This window comes from Pseudonaja textilis, chromosome 2 (genome assembly GCF_049901715.1).
Source record: "Pseudonaja textilis isolate UNSWEBS1 chromosome 2, rPseTex1.2, whole genome shotgun sequence".
In the NCBI taxonomy this organism is placed as follows: Eukaryota; Metazoa; Chordata; class Lepidosauria; order Squamata; family Elapidae; genus Pseudonaja; species Pseudonaja textilis.
In genome coordinates this window covers 240,113,916-240,130,802 of record NC_141991.1, presented here as the reverse complement: position 1 = coordinate 240,130,802, position 16,887 = coordinate 240,113,916, and the positions used below count along the sequence as shown (strand labels likewise).

General features: G+C 42.3%; 1 protein-coding gene across 7 annotated transcripts in view; it reads right to left on the bottom strand.

Moving 5' to 3' along the window:
* Positions 1-477: 477 nt before the first annotated feature.
* The window catches only part of PDZD2 (PDZ domain containing 2), a 202,250-nt gene continuing 185,840 nt past the window's right edge, over positions 478-16,887 (bottom strand). For all 7 annotated transcript variants that reach the window (XM_026715483.2, XM_087927407.1, XM_087927413.1 and 4 more), the window contains exons 20-24: positions 15,065-15,182; positions 7,086-7,187; positions 4,300-4,564; positions 2,861-2,995; positions 478-1,531 (exon numbers count right to left, since the gene is read on the bottom strand). In XM_026715483.2, coding sequence (XP_026571268.2) covers positions 1,365-1,531; positions 2,861-2,995; positions 4,300-4,564; positions 7,086-7,187; positions 15,065-15,182 — 787 coding nt within the window. In that variant the 3' untranslated portion in view covers positions 478-1,364. The remainder of the gene's footprint in view (positions 1,532-2,860; positions 2,996-4,299; positions 4,565-7,085; positions 7,188-15,064; positions 15,183-16,887) is intronic.

Below are 16,887 nucleotides of genomic sequence, written 5' to 3'. Positions count from 1 at the left end.
ACGTTTCCCAATAAATAGTTATCAGTTTACAAAATTTACGGCAAATACTTCTCTTTGAGTGCTAAGAGTTTAAGAAGGACCATGAAAATGAGTTCATGGCTAAACCTGAGGTGTCCTTTGTGGAGGGCCAGTGGCTTCCAGATCAATATATGACGCTGTCTTTCACCAAATCAGGCCACTGGTCCTTCTAAGCTAAGCATTTGTTGTTCTGATTGGCAACAGCTCTTCCGGATCTTTGGCAAAATCCTTTTCCAGGTCTGCAGGTTCTGATATCCAAGACCGTTGAGTTGGTGATACCCAGAACTGAATCTGAGAGCTTCATTTTCAGTGAGTTACAAATGCTGAGAACAATCACCCCATGTGATGGAAAACAAGATACCAAAACTCTCCGTTGTAATAAGAAGAAACCAAACGCAATCCTTTTTTTTTCCTTTTCTTTTTTTTTGCCCCCTGTATACTACCGAACTTTCCATAGAACCAATGCAAAATATTTTATTGTGCCATCTTTGGCATTAAAAGCAAAAGAACACAGACACCACTGATTTAATTTATAAAATGCAGGGATTTCCCCCCTCGACTATTGCTCTGGATTTATCTAGTGGGTATCAGGCTACGCGGCAGTTACATTCTGCACCCGCTCCTTCGTAGCCTTTTCATATCCTATGTTCCCCCACTTCCTGGGTGTACTGAAGAGGGAGCAGACTGTAAACACAAAGCAATGCTCCTGAGTGCCTGTGGCAAAGAATGAGGAAGAATTCAATAAGAAGGAAGACATTATGGCACCTTCCATGAGGGTGAAAAGAAAGACACCATCTGCAAAACCAGAACACGTTAAATCAGTTCCTGGCTTAGGTCAGCTCCAGGGTTTAGGGTAGGAGTCCCCAAACCTGGAAACATGAAGACTTGTTGACTTCAACCACAAAGTTGAAGTCCACAAAGTTGAAGTCCACCAAGTCTTAAAGTTGCCAAGTTTGGAGACCTCTGGTTTAGGGGATTCTCTTGGAGATGCCTCAGTTTTGATGAGCTGCTGCACCTCCTATCCAGACAGCCAGTGCAGGCAGCAGCCACTGTGATATCTTGTGTTCCTGCTATTAAGTTCTGGGTTGGTTTATCTTTTCTCTTTTGAACAAGTCGGTTGCAATTAAAAGAACCAAACTGTGCCCATCTAACGAACTCCAAACGTGGGGTAGCTGCCTGAACCATATTGATGCTCGACACCAGTCTTGCAATTGATGCTTCTCGGCTGATAAAACCATTCTGACCTAGGAGAACAACATCCCAGATGCCAACATTACGGCTCCCGGCAAACAAAACTGGTGAGGTTGTCGCTCAAAAGGGAAGCGGAACTCAGGGGTTGGGATCCGTCATTCCGGCGGCCGATGCTTCCTGATCAGCAGGTGAATGGGCCCCTCTGGGACAGACTTGATGACGTTCCACGCGTCGTAGTGCATGAGTCCAAGCAGGGATTTCCCTCCAATGGCAAGAATTTCATCACCCGCTTCCAGTTTCCCAGCTTGTTCAGCAGCACCACCTGTTGGCAAAAATATCCAAGTGCGGATTGAAATATCCAAGTGCAGATGGGTAGAAAACAGAGGGCCAGTGTGTGTGTGTATGTGTGTGGAGGGGGGCATAGCCATGGTGGGCGTGGCTGGGCATGTGCATGGCCATGGTGGGCATGACAAGGGACTCATATTGGGGGCACCTGTGGTAAGGCCGGACTTCCCCCAGACCCTCACTCACTCTCATTATAATCCCCTTCCTTCTTTCTTTCTTTCCTTCAATTCCTTCCTTCGTTCCTTTGTACCTTCCCCTTCTTCTTTTTCCTCCCCTCTTTATTCTCCTTTCTTCTTCCTTCCCTTTCCTTACTTGCTCTCTTCCCACCTTCCCTTCTTTTTCTTTGTCTTTCCCTTTCTCCTTTCCTGTCCCTTCTTGCATGCTCAAATGCAAAAGGGGAAACATTTCTCCTTTTGTTTCGTTTTTTAGTTTGTTTTGATAGCCCTCTGCCAGCGAAAACAGAGCTCGGGGACGGAGCGTGCACTGCCATCGAGCCCCATTTCGCTGGCAGAGTGTTGCAGGAGGCTGTTGGGGATAAAAACGGGGCACGGGCGACCGCATGAGGCCCCCCCGGCTCCGTTTTCGCTGGCAGAGGCACCACCAGCCAGTCTTTTGCTCTTTCCAGACTGGCCCCGTCGGCCAGATCTAAGCACTCCATGGGCCGGATTCGGCCCCCGAGCCTTGAGTTTGACACTCCTGGCACAGAGAAAGCAGATTAGGAATTGGCTGGTCTGTTGGGTGAGGCCTAACCAAGCTGGAATTTTGGACAGTACAGATCAGTGGTGGGATTCAAAAGTTCCCACCACTGGTTCTGCGGGTGTGGCTTGGTGGGCGTGACTGCAGGGGCGTCGCGCAAGTCAGGCGCATGCATTAAACAGTAAAAACTAAGCTACTGTGCTTCCCAGCTGTTTAGCACAGCAATCTGCTCTGCCACGCCAAACAGCTGACAGGCTACAAAGGACCAAGGTGCAGGGGCAGGCAGGTGGGCCCAACTGTCGAGTGTCAGAGAGACCGGTTCTCTGTCAGCTGATCTTCAGCACTACCGGTTACGCCAGGACTGGGCCAAACCGGTAGAATTCCACTAGGACAAACATCAGGGAGGGATTGCGGAGCGCGTCGTTTTGTTAATGCTGACATCAATATTTTGTGCGGGGGAAGAGAGGTCTCCTTTTTGATTCTGCAAAAGAGAACCAAATCCGTGCGCCGAATAGGAGACATTCAGACTTGCAAAGAGGGCAGTGCGTTTTCGGATTGCCTTTAGCAGAGGATAAAAAAGCAGGATTTTCCGAAAACTGTCCCAAGTTACCTTTAAAAATTCTTTTGATGAGCAAAGGCCTGTCTCCGGATAGCGAAGCTTTCCCACCATCCAGGCTGAAACCCAAGCCAGCAGAAGTCTTCAAAAGTTCAACACAAATGGCCCCATTCAGGTCTCCGCTTGAACCTTTGGAGAGAGAGAAAAAAAAAAAATTCAGAAAACTCGCTCTAATGATCAAATATAGGTTAACCACCTATGAGAGGTCAAACCACAGACAGCACAGAACAGACCTTGACAAATACACCAGAGATATGTCTGGTTCTTCAAATCTTTGGAAAGTATACATCATATTTTGCAGTCCTGCCTTCCTTATGTTATTTCTATTCTTTGAAATGGAGAGCAGACCATCGGAGATTTCTTTTTTAGCTGTGACAGCAGGACTTCAGCTATGCTGTTGGAATACTTGGACTTGGATTATACAAACGCCTATAAATCTAAATGTCTCTGGGAATAAAGTATTTCGTATTTATTATCTGATTTATAAACCAAAAGCTACTGTCCGATGTCCAACTGCTCTGCGTGAAAATCTAGCAGTTCAATTTCTGCTTTGGCCTGAAATATTTAAGAATCTTCCCATTTTTAAAAGGATTATTTGGATACTAAAGGATTCCAATTGACAATTGAATGTATTTTCATATTTTCACTTACTCCATCCAAAAATTTATAATTGGTGTATGAATCCTATGGGGACAGCTGCCCCCACCATTGCTATGATTTCTTGACAGAGTAGAGGGGTGGGAGAATTCATTTCAAACACCACTTAACCAATGGTGGGGTTCCATTTTTTTTACTACCAGTTCTGTGGGCATGGCTAGGTGGGCGTGGCTAGGTGGACATGGCCATGTGACTGGGTGGGCAGGGCTTTTTCCTTCTGGGCCTCAGGCAAGCCTCCTGGGGGTGGGTGTTTTTGCTCCCAGGAAGCTTCCCAAGGGCCCAGGAAAGAAAAAATGGAGCCAGGAGGGGCCGTGCAGCACACACCCCCACTCCATTTTGGGGCCTTCTGGGCCTCAGGGAAGCCTCCTGGGGGCGTTTTTGCTCCCAGAAGGCTTCCCTGGTGCCCAGGAAGGCAAAAAATGGAGCGCAGTGAGCAGGGGGCCTCCATTTTTTGCCTTCCTGGGCGAAGCAGTAAGACAGCGAGGGGAATCCCGGCACAACTGATCGTAGGAACAGCTGATTGTCGGGAGGGTGGAAAAAAAAGAAATACCTTATGGAGTGACTGGGCGGGACGAGTGTCAGGTGGGCGGGGTGAGTGAGCATGGGGCGGGAGGGACAAGTGAGCGAGAAGCGACCGGGCGACCAGGTCAGGGGCATGGCCTGCTAGAAGTTACTACCAATTCGGCAACCCAGGCCAAATTCTTGCTTCCAGGTCACTTGAACCGGTGTGAACCGGCTGAATACCACCACTGCAATTAACTCATATTGTACGATACCTGCTTCACTTCCTGTGGCTGCAGCCACCAAAGCTGGCCTATCTGAAGTAGGGATTTCATTGCTCCGAGGAGGCATTCTTCCTCTGTCTTTCTCCTTCTTGATGACCACGATGGCATATTTATGGAGCCTGGCCTGATGGAGTGCGTTGAGGACATCCCCATGGACAGAACCCTCCAAACAAGTGCCATTGATAGAAAGAATGAGGTCACCACGGTGAATTTTCCCCTCCTGGGAAGCCACGCCTTTGGAAAACACCCGATGGACCTTCAAGGAGACACATTAGGATGAAGATTGTCAATGGGTTAAAGAACTGTTAGCAGATTTAAAAGGTTCTCCTTTAACTAATTGATTCGTGAGTGCCTTTGAGTCAGTTTTGACTCTTGGCAACTTCCTGGACAAGACCTTGCACATTTTTTGGCAAGATTTCAGAAGTGGTTTGCCATTGCCTGCTTCTTAGGGATGAGAGACAGTGATTGGCCCAAAGTCACTCAGCTGGCTTTGTGCCCAAGGTGAAACTAGAGCTCAAGTTCTCCTGCTTTCTATAAATCTTCCCTAAAACAGAAGTTCAGCAATGGTGCCTTTTGAACTGTTGGAAGAAATGTGAGATAATATCCAATTTAACAGAATCTGGCTCCTATTAAGAACACCAGCTGTAGCATTTCATTTGTCAATTATTATGAAATATAAAACACCCAACCTAGAGCAAAACAAATGTTAAAGAAACAAAGGCATGTTGAATGATCAACTGATTAAAAATGAAGGCCAATAAATCTAGCGAATATGTAAATTGGCAGCCCAATTTATTATGGAAAACTTCTCTGATACTGTTAGTTAGAGACATAGTTTTTGGAAGCTAACCATCCTGTATTTCAGAAGGTTAAGAAAAGGTAAAGGTACAATTTGCCCCTGTCTAGTTGTGCCTGACTCTAGGGTACAATCCTCATCTCCGTTTCTTCATAAGAGAGCCAGCGTTGTCTCAAGACATTTTCCATGGTCATGTGGCCAGCATGGTTATGTGCCAAAGATGCATGGAATGCTGTTATCTTCCCACCAAAGTGGTACCTATTAACCTACTTGCATTTGCATGTTTTTGAACTGCTAAGTGGGCAGGAGCTGGAGTAAGAAATGGGAGCTTACCCTGTTGTGTGGTGTGCTCGGGTGTCAAACCCAGGCTCTCAGCTTTTCAGCTGACAAGCTCAGTGTCTTTAACTTCTGAGCCGTTGCACTCCTATGGACTAAATAACTGGAGCTACCTAAGGGCCAATCTAGGCTGGCATTCTGTCCTTAGAGAAGCTTTCAAGCCAGGAAAAATACAGAGAGTAAAGGAATGTGTTCTCTTGCCCAAAGGGTGCCAACGCTAGTGAAACAGACCAACCCACCTGCCCAATTCTCGAATAGCTACACAATGCAGATGAGTTTGAATACGTGAGCCAAGTCTCTGTAGAAGTTGATGGAAAGATAATATAGCACTCTGTAGGAATGTCAGCCAAACTCAGAAACAAATGCTTCTAATGTTTAAAACAGATGCTTCTTGTAATATTTTGAGCCAAATTCCCAAGACAGACACATACTTTTTGGAAGATGATTTTGAGTGGAAAGGGAAAAGGGGGCTGCACTTTGGGTTAACAAGATTCTTTGCTCCACAAAATTGATGCTCTTTGCCTCATTCAAGGGCAGAAATTATGCAGTTTGCCTCCAGGCTGGTTTGAAGATTTCTCCATATACTTTCAGCAAAGGGAAATACCAGAGGAAATCCCAAAATAATAAGCAAAGTAACATGGCAGCTTCACTTTGCTCGCAGCTTCACAAAATTTCATCTGAAGCTTTGCTGAAGCCAAACCAACCCACCCACCTTTGACACAGTCCTAGTGTCTGAGTGTCCCAGCAGGTGGCAGCATTTAGCTGACCTTGGCTGACTTTGAGAAGCTAAGCGGGGTTAGATTTGTTTAGTATTTGGATGGGAGGCGCCTGGAAGTCCCAGGGCTGACGGGGAAGTTGTAAAACACCAGAAAAGAGACAATGGCAAACCACTGAATTTCACTTGAGAAAGGCTTTGCCTTTAGTCTCAAGGAATTCATCTCTACCATCAAAGAATTTCTGTAAAATGAATGGAACCATTCAGAAAAACACACAGAAATACTAGGCAAGTTGCACTGAACTCCCAAATGGACTATAAAATAAAAACAAAATAAATGCAAATTCACCCAAGGGTCAAAAGTCTGTAGCTGAGCCCAAAATAAAATTATCTAGGTGTTCAACTAGAAACGAAACAAATTCAATAAATAAATTTGGATCACATAAGTAAGATTCCATTTTGATATTACCAAAAATCTAATGCTCCTAAAACATTGCTGTACATAGGTGAGCAGTTGCAATTCATATAAGCCGCAAATGTTTAGTTAATGTAATTTCCTGCAGCCCTTTTAAACGTTTTTTTCAGGTCCCAGTAGAAAGACCAAGTGCAGTCTGGGAATCCTGGAATATGAAGCATATGATTTGGAACTATGATAAGGCTTGGATGGCGCTAATGTTAGGATTTCCGGTTGCCAAGATCTGTGCGAGCCTATCACAGACACTTCACTTGGCAAACTTGCATGCATCAGGGTTTATCTGGCACGTAGGCCCACTTTCCTCTCTGATAGCATCAGCAGATGGGATACAAAATGAAAGCAAACGTTCACAATAGGATCGTACAGCTCACGCATGACTTGACAAATGAGTTCTCGATCTAATTTCCAACTGGCTTTGCAGCCCACTTAGAAAGAAGAAAGCAGTCACTACTTACGATGATGGATTTTTGTTCCAGGTCTATTCCTCCAGCCACGCTAAAGCCCAGGCCAGAACCTTCCTCTTTATTCAAGACTACAAAGTAAATATCTTCTTTGCTCTGAGCCCCCCAAAAACGGGGGAGGAGAAGGAAGAGAAGGGAAGGGAGACAAGACAAAACATCCAAAGATTAAAAACCCTTGAAATAACATACCCCACAATTTACACAAAATGCCTGGAAACGGAATCTGGAATTTTTATTTTTATTTTTTTAAAAAAGAAGAGTCTAAATCTCGAAATAACATCAATTTCAGAAATTAAAGGGAAGAAGAGATTTGAGTATACTTAATGTCACTAAAAAAAAGTATAAGAACCCAAATAAACTGCCTCTTCCAGAGTTCAGGCCTGGAATTGATTTTCAGTGCCCAGGCACAGACCTCCATCCATCAAGTCAGTAATAAAATGAAAAGTGTCGTCTGCACATGTAGCCAACCTCTAATCTCTCCAAGCAGAAAAGAAGAAATGGACCGACAGGCACACGTGGGTTACACAAAGCAAAACATGTGTCCAGCCGTTCAATTTTGAGTTGTCAAGGTGCCTCACATTGTGCAACTTTACCCTGTGCACAAAGTCTTGGATTGGATTTGACGATGGGAACCCATCTCATTACGAACTGAGCTACCTCTAAGCAATTCAAAGCTTAGAGAAATCAAAATATTATTTGATAGGGATTCCTATCTCCATCTTGTGCTAGGAGATGATCAACAGGCAATCTTTTCCAGATTTGTGAAAGGCAAGGTGAATAAATGGTGACTACTAAGGTCTTACTTTTTTTGAGATAGCACCCAATTTATGGGAACCTCTGTCCAGGGAAATTTCACCAGTTTCTAACTTCAGGTAAAGACCTATAGCTTCTCCCAGTCTTATTTTAATTTTAGGTTAATGTTTGATTACTTTTTCATACTATTTTCTGAATGTTTTACTGCTGAATAAAAGAATGGGCTATACCCAAGAGCAGTTTCACCTTTCTGGAAATCATTTCTGCAGGCCTGCAGTATAACTTCTAATGTTTAGCACTTTCAAAACTGTGATACAAAAGAATCCAAAAAGGGGGACAGGAACAATGAAAACATGACTTAACAAGTGACCCCTTTGATCGTTGGTTTTTATTGTTCTTTGTTACTTTAAGTCCAATCTGGAATACTTACGTTCACATGGGGTATAAAAATGAAGTATAAAAATGCTAAAATTCAGGTAGTAGCTTTGACATAGTCCAATATAAAACAGCTTCCAATCTTTAGAACACCAGGGACCGGTTCCGCGGAGAGAGGTTTTTCCACGGACCAGAAGTGGGTGTGGTTGCGTGTGCTGCCTGCATCCCACAGATGGGACTTTTGCTTGTTTGCGCAGCCCAGTTTCTACCATGCCACAGAGTGGTGCCAGTCCCACTGGGGGGTTGGGAACCCCTTGATAGAAAGACTTCTATTACAGAAGCCGTTCAGCCAGACCAAATAGGGCACGGGTGTCAAACTCGCCACGTCACATTGCCATCACATGATGTTTCTCAACATTTTCCCCTTTGTGGAGCTCGGGTGGGCGTGGCCTGTGCGCGATGCATCTGGCCCGCAGGCTGCCACACCCCGGAGATAGGGTTTAACTTGAATCCTAATTGCCAGAGATGTGGCAGAATCTGCTAAATAGGCAAACTTTTGTGGCCCAGAAGCCATACATTTTTCTTTTGTTGCTTTTTATTTCTTCTGGTTGCTCAAAACTACAGTAAGCAAGGTTGGCATTTTTCAGGTAATTAGCCTTTATTTCGGTGTTTCGCTAAAAAAAAATATTTTAAAAGTGTGCTAAGATACTTTGATGGCTCATGCAATTACTTTATTTTGTTCCTTGTTCAAAATATTGCTATTTTAACACATATGAACCACTTGGAATCCATGAGGATTGAGATGGTAGAGAAATAAATAAGTTGCACAAATAAAACCTGTGGGAAACTTGTTGCTTGTTGGTAAATTTCAATGGTATCGCAAAGAATTTTGAGGGAGCAAAAAAAAAAATGATGCCAGCAAACCCTGAATGGATAATTGGTCAGTTCCACATTTGGACTTATTCCTTAAAAACAAAAACAAAAAAAATATTGCGGTCTTTCTGTTATCTGTATGTACATATTTTGACAGATACCAAACAAAATGTTCCATTTTTAATTTCTTTAAAAGCAGAGAATGAGCCAAACATGAAACCAAGATGACAAACCTGGCTCAAGATTCCCGAGATGAAAGACACGATGATGAAAAATTAGAAAACTTCTGAGAATTGTCTTGCTCTGTACTCAAAGGACAAGTTCTGAATTGCATAATATTTTCCAGCTCCCGTGCCACTTTGGACTTAATAGCAGATGTGAGGAAATATGCAGACACTGCCCGTTTTCCAAAAAGCATTGAGTTTCATAAATATTTGAGTTCTTGGACTTTTGCAAACTGGCATGAATAAACAATTTCCCCCGAGACCCATGTGAAAATACTTAAAACGACTCTGGATTATTCTTGACTGAGAACATAATCCAGTCTTGGTATTTTGGCACAATATGCCAAGCCTACCTGACTCAATTAAACTTGCTTTAAACAGGTACTGGAATAAAACCAAGGGACTGTGGGAAGTCTCCTACTCAAAGAATTACTCATATTTGAACCCTCAAGTTTGGTCTGCAGAAAACTCATCAAACAGCTTGAGCATTTACTCTTCTATGAAGAGAGACTGAAGAAGCTGGACGTGGTTAGCTGGGGGAGGGGTGGGAAGCCTGTGGAGAAATAATATTTCAGGAAAAAAATTTTTTTCAAAAATATCACACAAAGATCAAAGCCTACTGCCTCTTATTCCAGAGAGCAGAAAGAGTAATGGACTAATGTTACAAAAAGACAGACGGTGATTGAAGTTCAGAGAAAACCTTCTGAAAAGTTAAGAGCAGTTTGATAGGAAAACCAGCTACGTAAAGAGTGGTGTGAGCTCTCTTTTGTTGAATATCATCAAATGAAGACGTCCAATTGATTCTTGCTTTCAGCAAGGGATTGTTTTTTTTAAAAAAAATTATTTATTTTTATTATAAAAATTTCATTTGGGTTTTCACAAAACATAATACAAGTAAAATTTCTTTTTTTAAAAAAAAAAATAGCATGGTCCCGGGTTATCACTTCTCCCTACAGACACAAATTCAATTTCATATTCATCTTTGTGTTCTATTCCATATCTTATTACAATTTTAATGTTTTCTCAATGATTTTTCCCTTCCCATAGTTTTCTTAATCTTACTTTTAATTATCTCATTCCTTTCTAAATTCTAAATTCAAATTCTCATTCCTTTCTAAATTCAATAAGTTTCAATACCTTTCTAGTCATCATATTTATACTTTTGTCTGTCCTCTTTCAATTTCATATTTCTTTTCTCATTAAACAAAATTTTTCCCTGTAGTTACTAATTGGAGTATGATACCTTTGTATCTTTTAAATTTTATCCATTCAACTCTTATTTAAACTTCAATTTATGCCTTTACAATTATAACATTCAATATAACACATAACTTCCAGTCAAATTCTGCTTGGTACATTCTTAAAATATGAACTAAGTTCTTAAAGAGAAAATATATATATATAACAATAATAAATCAAATACTTATTCTATTCCAATTCAGCTCTATCATTAATGTTAGTTATAATCTTTGACATCTTTAACATTTCTTTTCAATAGGATATCACACTTCTAGGAACACTTATAATATTTCCATAATTTTTTCATGTTTCTTTCATATTCCTCTTCACTTAAATTTTTATAACACATTTATAAGTGTTTTTGATGGCCAAATTGCAACCTCTGAATTCTCAGATTCAATGAATTGGCACAGAGATACCAGCTCAGTGGGTGTTAAGCCCAGAATTGGCAGGTGGTGGTTTGGTTGTTTCCATAATCCATATTTTTTGTATTTCCTTTTTCCTTTCTCCCTTTGCAGAATTCCCCCCACCCTCCTGAAGAGAGGAAAGATTACTGAAACAAGCTATCTTTTCCCGAACCTGCTTGCTGGTTAACAACCTCAGCTCTGTGACTTGAATTAGTTAATTAGCACTCTCAACTGGCTTGCACTACTGCCTGAAACTGGCAAGACCCTAATCAGTTTCACCCTAAAGCACAGATGTCAAACTTGAGGCGTCACTTTGCTGTCACATGACGTGTCACAAGTTTTTTTCCCTTCGCGGAGCTGGGGTGGGCATGGCCTGTGTGTGACGCATCTGGCCCAGTTTGACGCCCCTGCTAAAGGCTTTCTTTTGCCTAAGACAGAGGCGGGGAACTATGGCTGCTTTATGACTTTCCCAGAATTCCTGAACCATCATGGCTGGCTCAGGAATCCTGGGAGCTGAAGTCCACAAGTCATAAAAGGGCCATAGTTCTCCACCCCTGGCTTAAGCCCTAAGTGGTTCCCAGCTCCAGCACAATAAGCAAACAGCCTGGGCTAAAGTATTCTATATGTATTTTCCATTGTGTATCTGCTTACTTGTTTTATAATCACTTCCTGTCCAATGAGTGTTAATACACAGGGGTGGGATTCTACCAGACCTATTCACTAGAACCAGTTGTTAACATTCTAAGCAGTTCAGAGAACCGGTTGTTAGAAGAAATTACTGGCCTAATCCTGTCAGGAAGGCAGGAAGGAAACATTCTGGTGTTGCTTACAGAAACTGCCTCTCCATTAATCCTAATTACGTTCTTGGCAGGACTAGACTTCCTGTCTCTGGAACTTCTCTGCAGTTTTTTTCCCTTCCTTTGCTGGTATTTTGCTTGTGTGGAGTGACCATTCAAAGTTACAATGGCACTGAAAAAAGTGACTTATGACCATTTTCACACTTACGACTGTTGCAGCATCCCCACAGTCATGAGAGGCCAGGCAAGGAGATGCGTGCCTCGATGTGAATGATATTGAGTTGGCCACGCCCAGCCAATAACATGACCACCAAGCCATGCCCACCCAGTCACATGACCACCAAGCCATGCCTACGCCTAAGCCACGCCCACAGAACCGGTTGTTAAAAAATTTGAATCCCACCCTTGTTAATACAGATATTAATTGCCCCTTGTTAGTGATCTCAGAGCCAAGGTGAGGACTCCAAACTGAGGGGGGCGGGGAGGAGAATAGGGGAAAAAGAGCCATAAGATTTACCCCTTTTTCCCACCTTAATTGTGAGTTGTCTTTCAGAACTTTTTCTCCCCACTTCAGCTCATAACCTTCTGATGCTGTAAATTTGTTTAAGGGCGATTTCTTAATAAACCCTTTTCAAGATTTACTACCTTCCTTTACTTTACTTTATTGTCATTGTACCTTGTACAACGAAATCAAATACCATATTCAGTGTACAATTTATGACTATGAAAATAAACACAAACACACATCCCTCACACTCCACACGTTGAACTGAAAACCCCTGACATCGCATGAATATTGCAGTATACAACACAATTCAAAAGAGCTACTGCCCTGGGATAGAAGCTGTTTTTCAGCCTATTTGTCTTTGTTTTTATTACCCTGTACCGTCTGCCAGAGGGTAATAGTTCAAAAAAAAAGGGTGCCCAGGATGAGATGGATGTTTAATAATGTTTTGAACTGTCTTAAGGCAGCGGGAACTATAAAGCTCTTCCAAAGAGGGGAGAGGGCAACCAATGATCTTCTGGGCAATGACGTTAACCCTCTGGAGTGCTTCCCTATCTGCTACTGTGCAATTCCCAAACCATACAGAGGTGCAGTAAGTTAAGATACTCTCTATGGTGCAGTGGTAGAAGGTCACCAGCAGTTTTTCATTCAGTTGTCGTTTCCTGAGAAGTCTCAGGTAGTATAATCTTTGCTGGGCCCTTTTGACCTTTTGGACCTTTCCTGGCCTCATTCTTTTTTATCCCTCTTGTAAATAGAATAGTATATAATTCTTTATTGGCCAAGTGTGATTAGACACACAAAGAATTTACCTCCAGTGCATAAGCTCTCACAGTGTATGTGCAAAATCACAAAGTACAGGTCGTCCTTGACTTACAACAGTTCAATGTAGTGACTGTCTGAAATTTTACACACGTCTTCTCCCAGATGAACAGATTATCAGAGTTGGAAGGGACCTTGTAGATCAAATTACAATGGCACTGAAAAAAGTGACTTATGACCCTTTTTCACACTTAAGACTGCTCCAAGCATCCCAATGGTCACATGATCAAAATCCAGACACTTAACGACCGACTCCTATTTGTGACAGCTGCAGTGTCTCATATTCATGTGATCAACCTTCTCACAAGCCAAGTCAATGGGGAAGCCAGATTCCCTTAACAATCATGTTACTGACTTAACATCTGCAGTGATTCACTTAACAACTATGGTAGGAAAGGCTGTAAGATGAGGCAAAGGTCAGTTAGCAAATATCTCACTTAGCAACAGGGGCTCAATTGTAGTCGTAAGTCAAGGACTACCTGTAATAATAATCAAAACCATCATCTTCTTTTAAAGACCCTGTAATCCCTTGAAGGGTGGAGTCCTGGCAACTGAATGGAGCTGAGTGTTTACTGGCTGGATGCCCTTCCTGTCACCAATGCGGAGATTGTTTCAGCAGATATATTCTCATTATGCCCAGGCAGAGAAATATCTGCCTCTACCTAGGATCAAACTCACGGCCTCCTGATTGTGAGGCGAGAGCTCACAATCTAGGAGGCCTCTAGGCTATCGCATCACTCCTAATAATAATCAAAATTAGCAAAAGGTAATAATCATAATAATGATGCCAACAAAGAAGGTAATGAAACTATTGCAAACATGCACATATATTTATAAGCATTTAAAGTTAGATGGGTGACATCATTCCACACCAACGGGTTTTTTTGCAAGTCTCATTTGGAAATTAGAATCAATTGATTTCTGACTTTATTCTGATTTGTTGAAAACCCCAGTGAAGTTTCTCCCCATCCCCTCAGGATAATTGCAGCTCTGCAACCCTCCTGAACAGCTTCCTCCACTCCTTGGTGGCAATTTCTTCTTCACTCACTTCCAGATTTCTGGCCTCAAAACTTCACAGGGCCATCCCACCTCACTTACCACACAGTAATTCTGTGGTTTGTTCCTAAAGCTGGTCTCTTTCTGTATAAATGGTTTCAGATTCGTCTTCTCCCAATCCACTCATCATAGCAACATTTAAAGACGATCCTTGCTGCTAGTTTCAGAACTGTTTTCATTTCACCTTCACAGCTCACAAGGGGATTTCAAGGCAATAATAGGATTGTAGAAAAAGGACCGCAAAGCCTCTGGGAGATATCAGTACTTTTGTTGGTATATTTTTTTACAAACACAGCTTCCCAAACATAGCAACCCTTCTGAATTTTTCCCCCAGTTATAAAACACAGAGAAATATATCTACTGAAAACACAGGTGCGAGGAAGAGAATTTTATTTTAGCTTTGTGTCAATGGAAGAAGGTCCTTCTGTTACTATACCATGGATGGGGCTAGCCACTGACTGAATTATAGATTTGTCTTGGTGAGGTAAAAGGAAAGTTGTGGAACGTATAATTGATTCATTGTGTCCTTTACACCTTCCCTGTGTTGTGAGGCTAAAGAGAACTTAAGGTGTTCTCATACTACTTTCCAACAGCTTTGCAAGGGATTGGAGTGGTCTATACACACTCACACCCACAGAGTAGTATGGTGGCCTAGAGGTGGAGCTCTCGCCTCACAATCAGGAGACTGTGAATTCGATCCTAGGTGGAGGCAGACATTTCTCTCTTTGGGCACACTGAGAATATATCTGCTGAACAAAACTCTGCATTGGTGACAGGAAGGGTATCCGGCCAGTAAATACTCAGCTCCATTCAGTTGCCCAGAGTCCACCCTGCAAGGGATTCTGGGCTCATTAAAAGATGATGATACACACTCACACACCCACACACATATACCCATGTGCGTAGCTGTATATCTAAAGCTTACCTCTGCTTGTGCTTGGATTTCCTGAAGTAAAGAAGAAACATCACTTTTCGTTGTCACCAAAGACAAAACAGACTGCAATTTCTGCTGATCCAGAGAAGAAATCAATAATTCATCCAAGCTAAAATATAAAATATACAAAATGACATTGGATGAGGCTGAAGAAAGAAGATGCCTTGTTTGGTGATTAACAGATAATAGAGCTGTGATGGCGCAACGGTTAGAATGCAGTACAGTTGGCTGTTTCTGCTGGCTGCCTGCAGTTCGGCAGTTCAAGTCTCACCGACTCAAGGTTGACTCAGTCTTCCATCCTTCCGGGGTGGGTAAAATGAGGACCCGGATTGTTAGGGGCAACAGGCTGTAAACTTTGTAAACTGTTTAGAAAGGGCTGTGAAGGGTATATAAGACTAAGTGCTATTGCTATAATATCTCAAATGGCTATTTCTAAATATGGAAAAGACCAGGAAGTATAATTGGAATACCCAACAAAATCTGGTTTCATAGAGAAAAAGCCACCTAAATTCTATCTGCAGATATTAAGACTTCGATTCCCTTCATGGTGATATATATATTTTCAAAGAGAAGGGGAAACAAAGAACCCATAAAAAGTGCTTTAGCACAAAAAGGTGAAAGAAACACAACAATGATAAAAGAAAAGATAGGTCATTATAACAATAAACAGTTATAATGATACATTTCTAATGCAAATATTATTCAAGCATGTATATATTTCTAGTGTATTAAACAATTGTCTTTTAATGTTTTCTTTTTCTTCTTTTTGGCAATGCTTTTTTCACCATCGCTATTATTTTTGAAGTTTGCTCTGTTTTTCTTATTAATTAAAAAGCAATAAAAATTTTTTATAAGACTTTGCTTCCCTTTATCTAGTCCTTTCTTACAAAAACAAGCACTCTCCTGAAATATTCCTGATCAAACAGATGTGGAAATGATTCTCCTTTGTTGCCTCTGCTAATTCTAAGACTGCGATTAAGAACAAAGGACAATCCTTTGAGGAATTAGATAAAAAACTGGATCCATGGTTCCTTTTCTTTCCCTTCTATTTCTGTTCCATGCATCTAAAGCAGTGGCCCCCAACCTTTTTTGTGCCATGGCCCGGTACCGGCATCACAAAATGATCCGTGGCCCAGTACTGGCATCAGCACGCATGACAAGGCAAGGCGAGCCGAGCGACCGGCCAGCCAGCCGTCCCCCGCTTCTCCCCGCCACCTTCAACTCCTCCTTTGTACCTTTGTCGATGGGCTTCGCTTCGGGACGGCTTCGGGACGGTCGCTCGGCTCGCCTTGCCTTGGGTGCTGAAAGAATCCTTGCGCCTTAGTTTCATTCGAAGCCCCCCCCCTTCGATGAAACTAAGGCGCGAGGAAAATGCCTCTTTCCAACCGGAAAAGCTCACCCGGAAGCACTTTCTCATCAAACAAGATGGCGGCACTCAGCAAACTGGCAGCCCGGTAGGAAATGTTCCATGGACCGGTACCGGTCCGCCGACCGGTGATTGGGGTCCCCTGATCTAAAGGAATGATGGTGAAAATATGGTTTTGAACCTTACAAAGTTTGAATCAACCGACTATTAAAATTTTGGAGTCACAAACGGGAGTAAGGCCCACGGTGGAATCTGTTGCAATTTAATTTACAGGGAATGAGACTGGGAAATCAAGGAAAGGAAAAGAGAAAACCGATAAAGAGAAACGAAAAGAAAAGTACAGACGTGGTAAAGATGTTTTTGGAAAGGAAAAAGTACAGGTAGTCCTTGACATGATCGTTGGGATCAGAAGTTCTGTTGTTAAGCAAGCCATGCCTGATTTTATGAC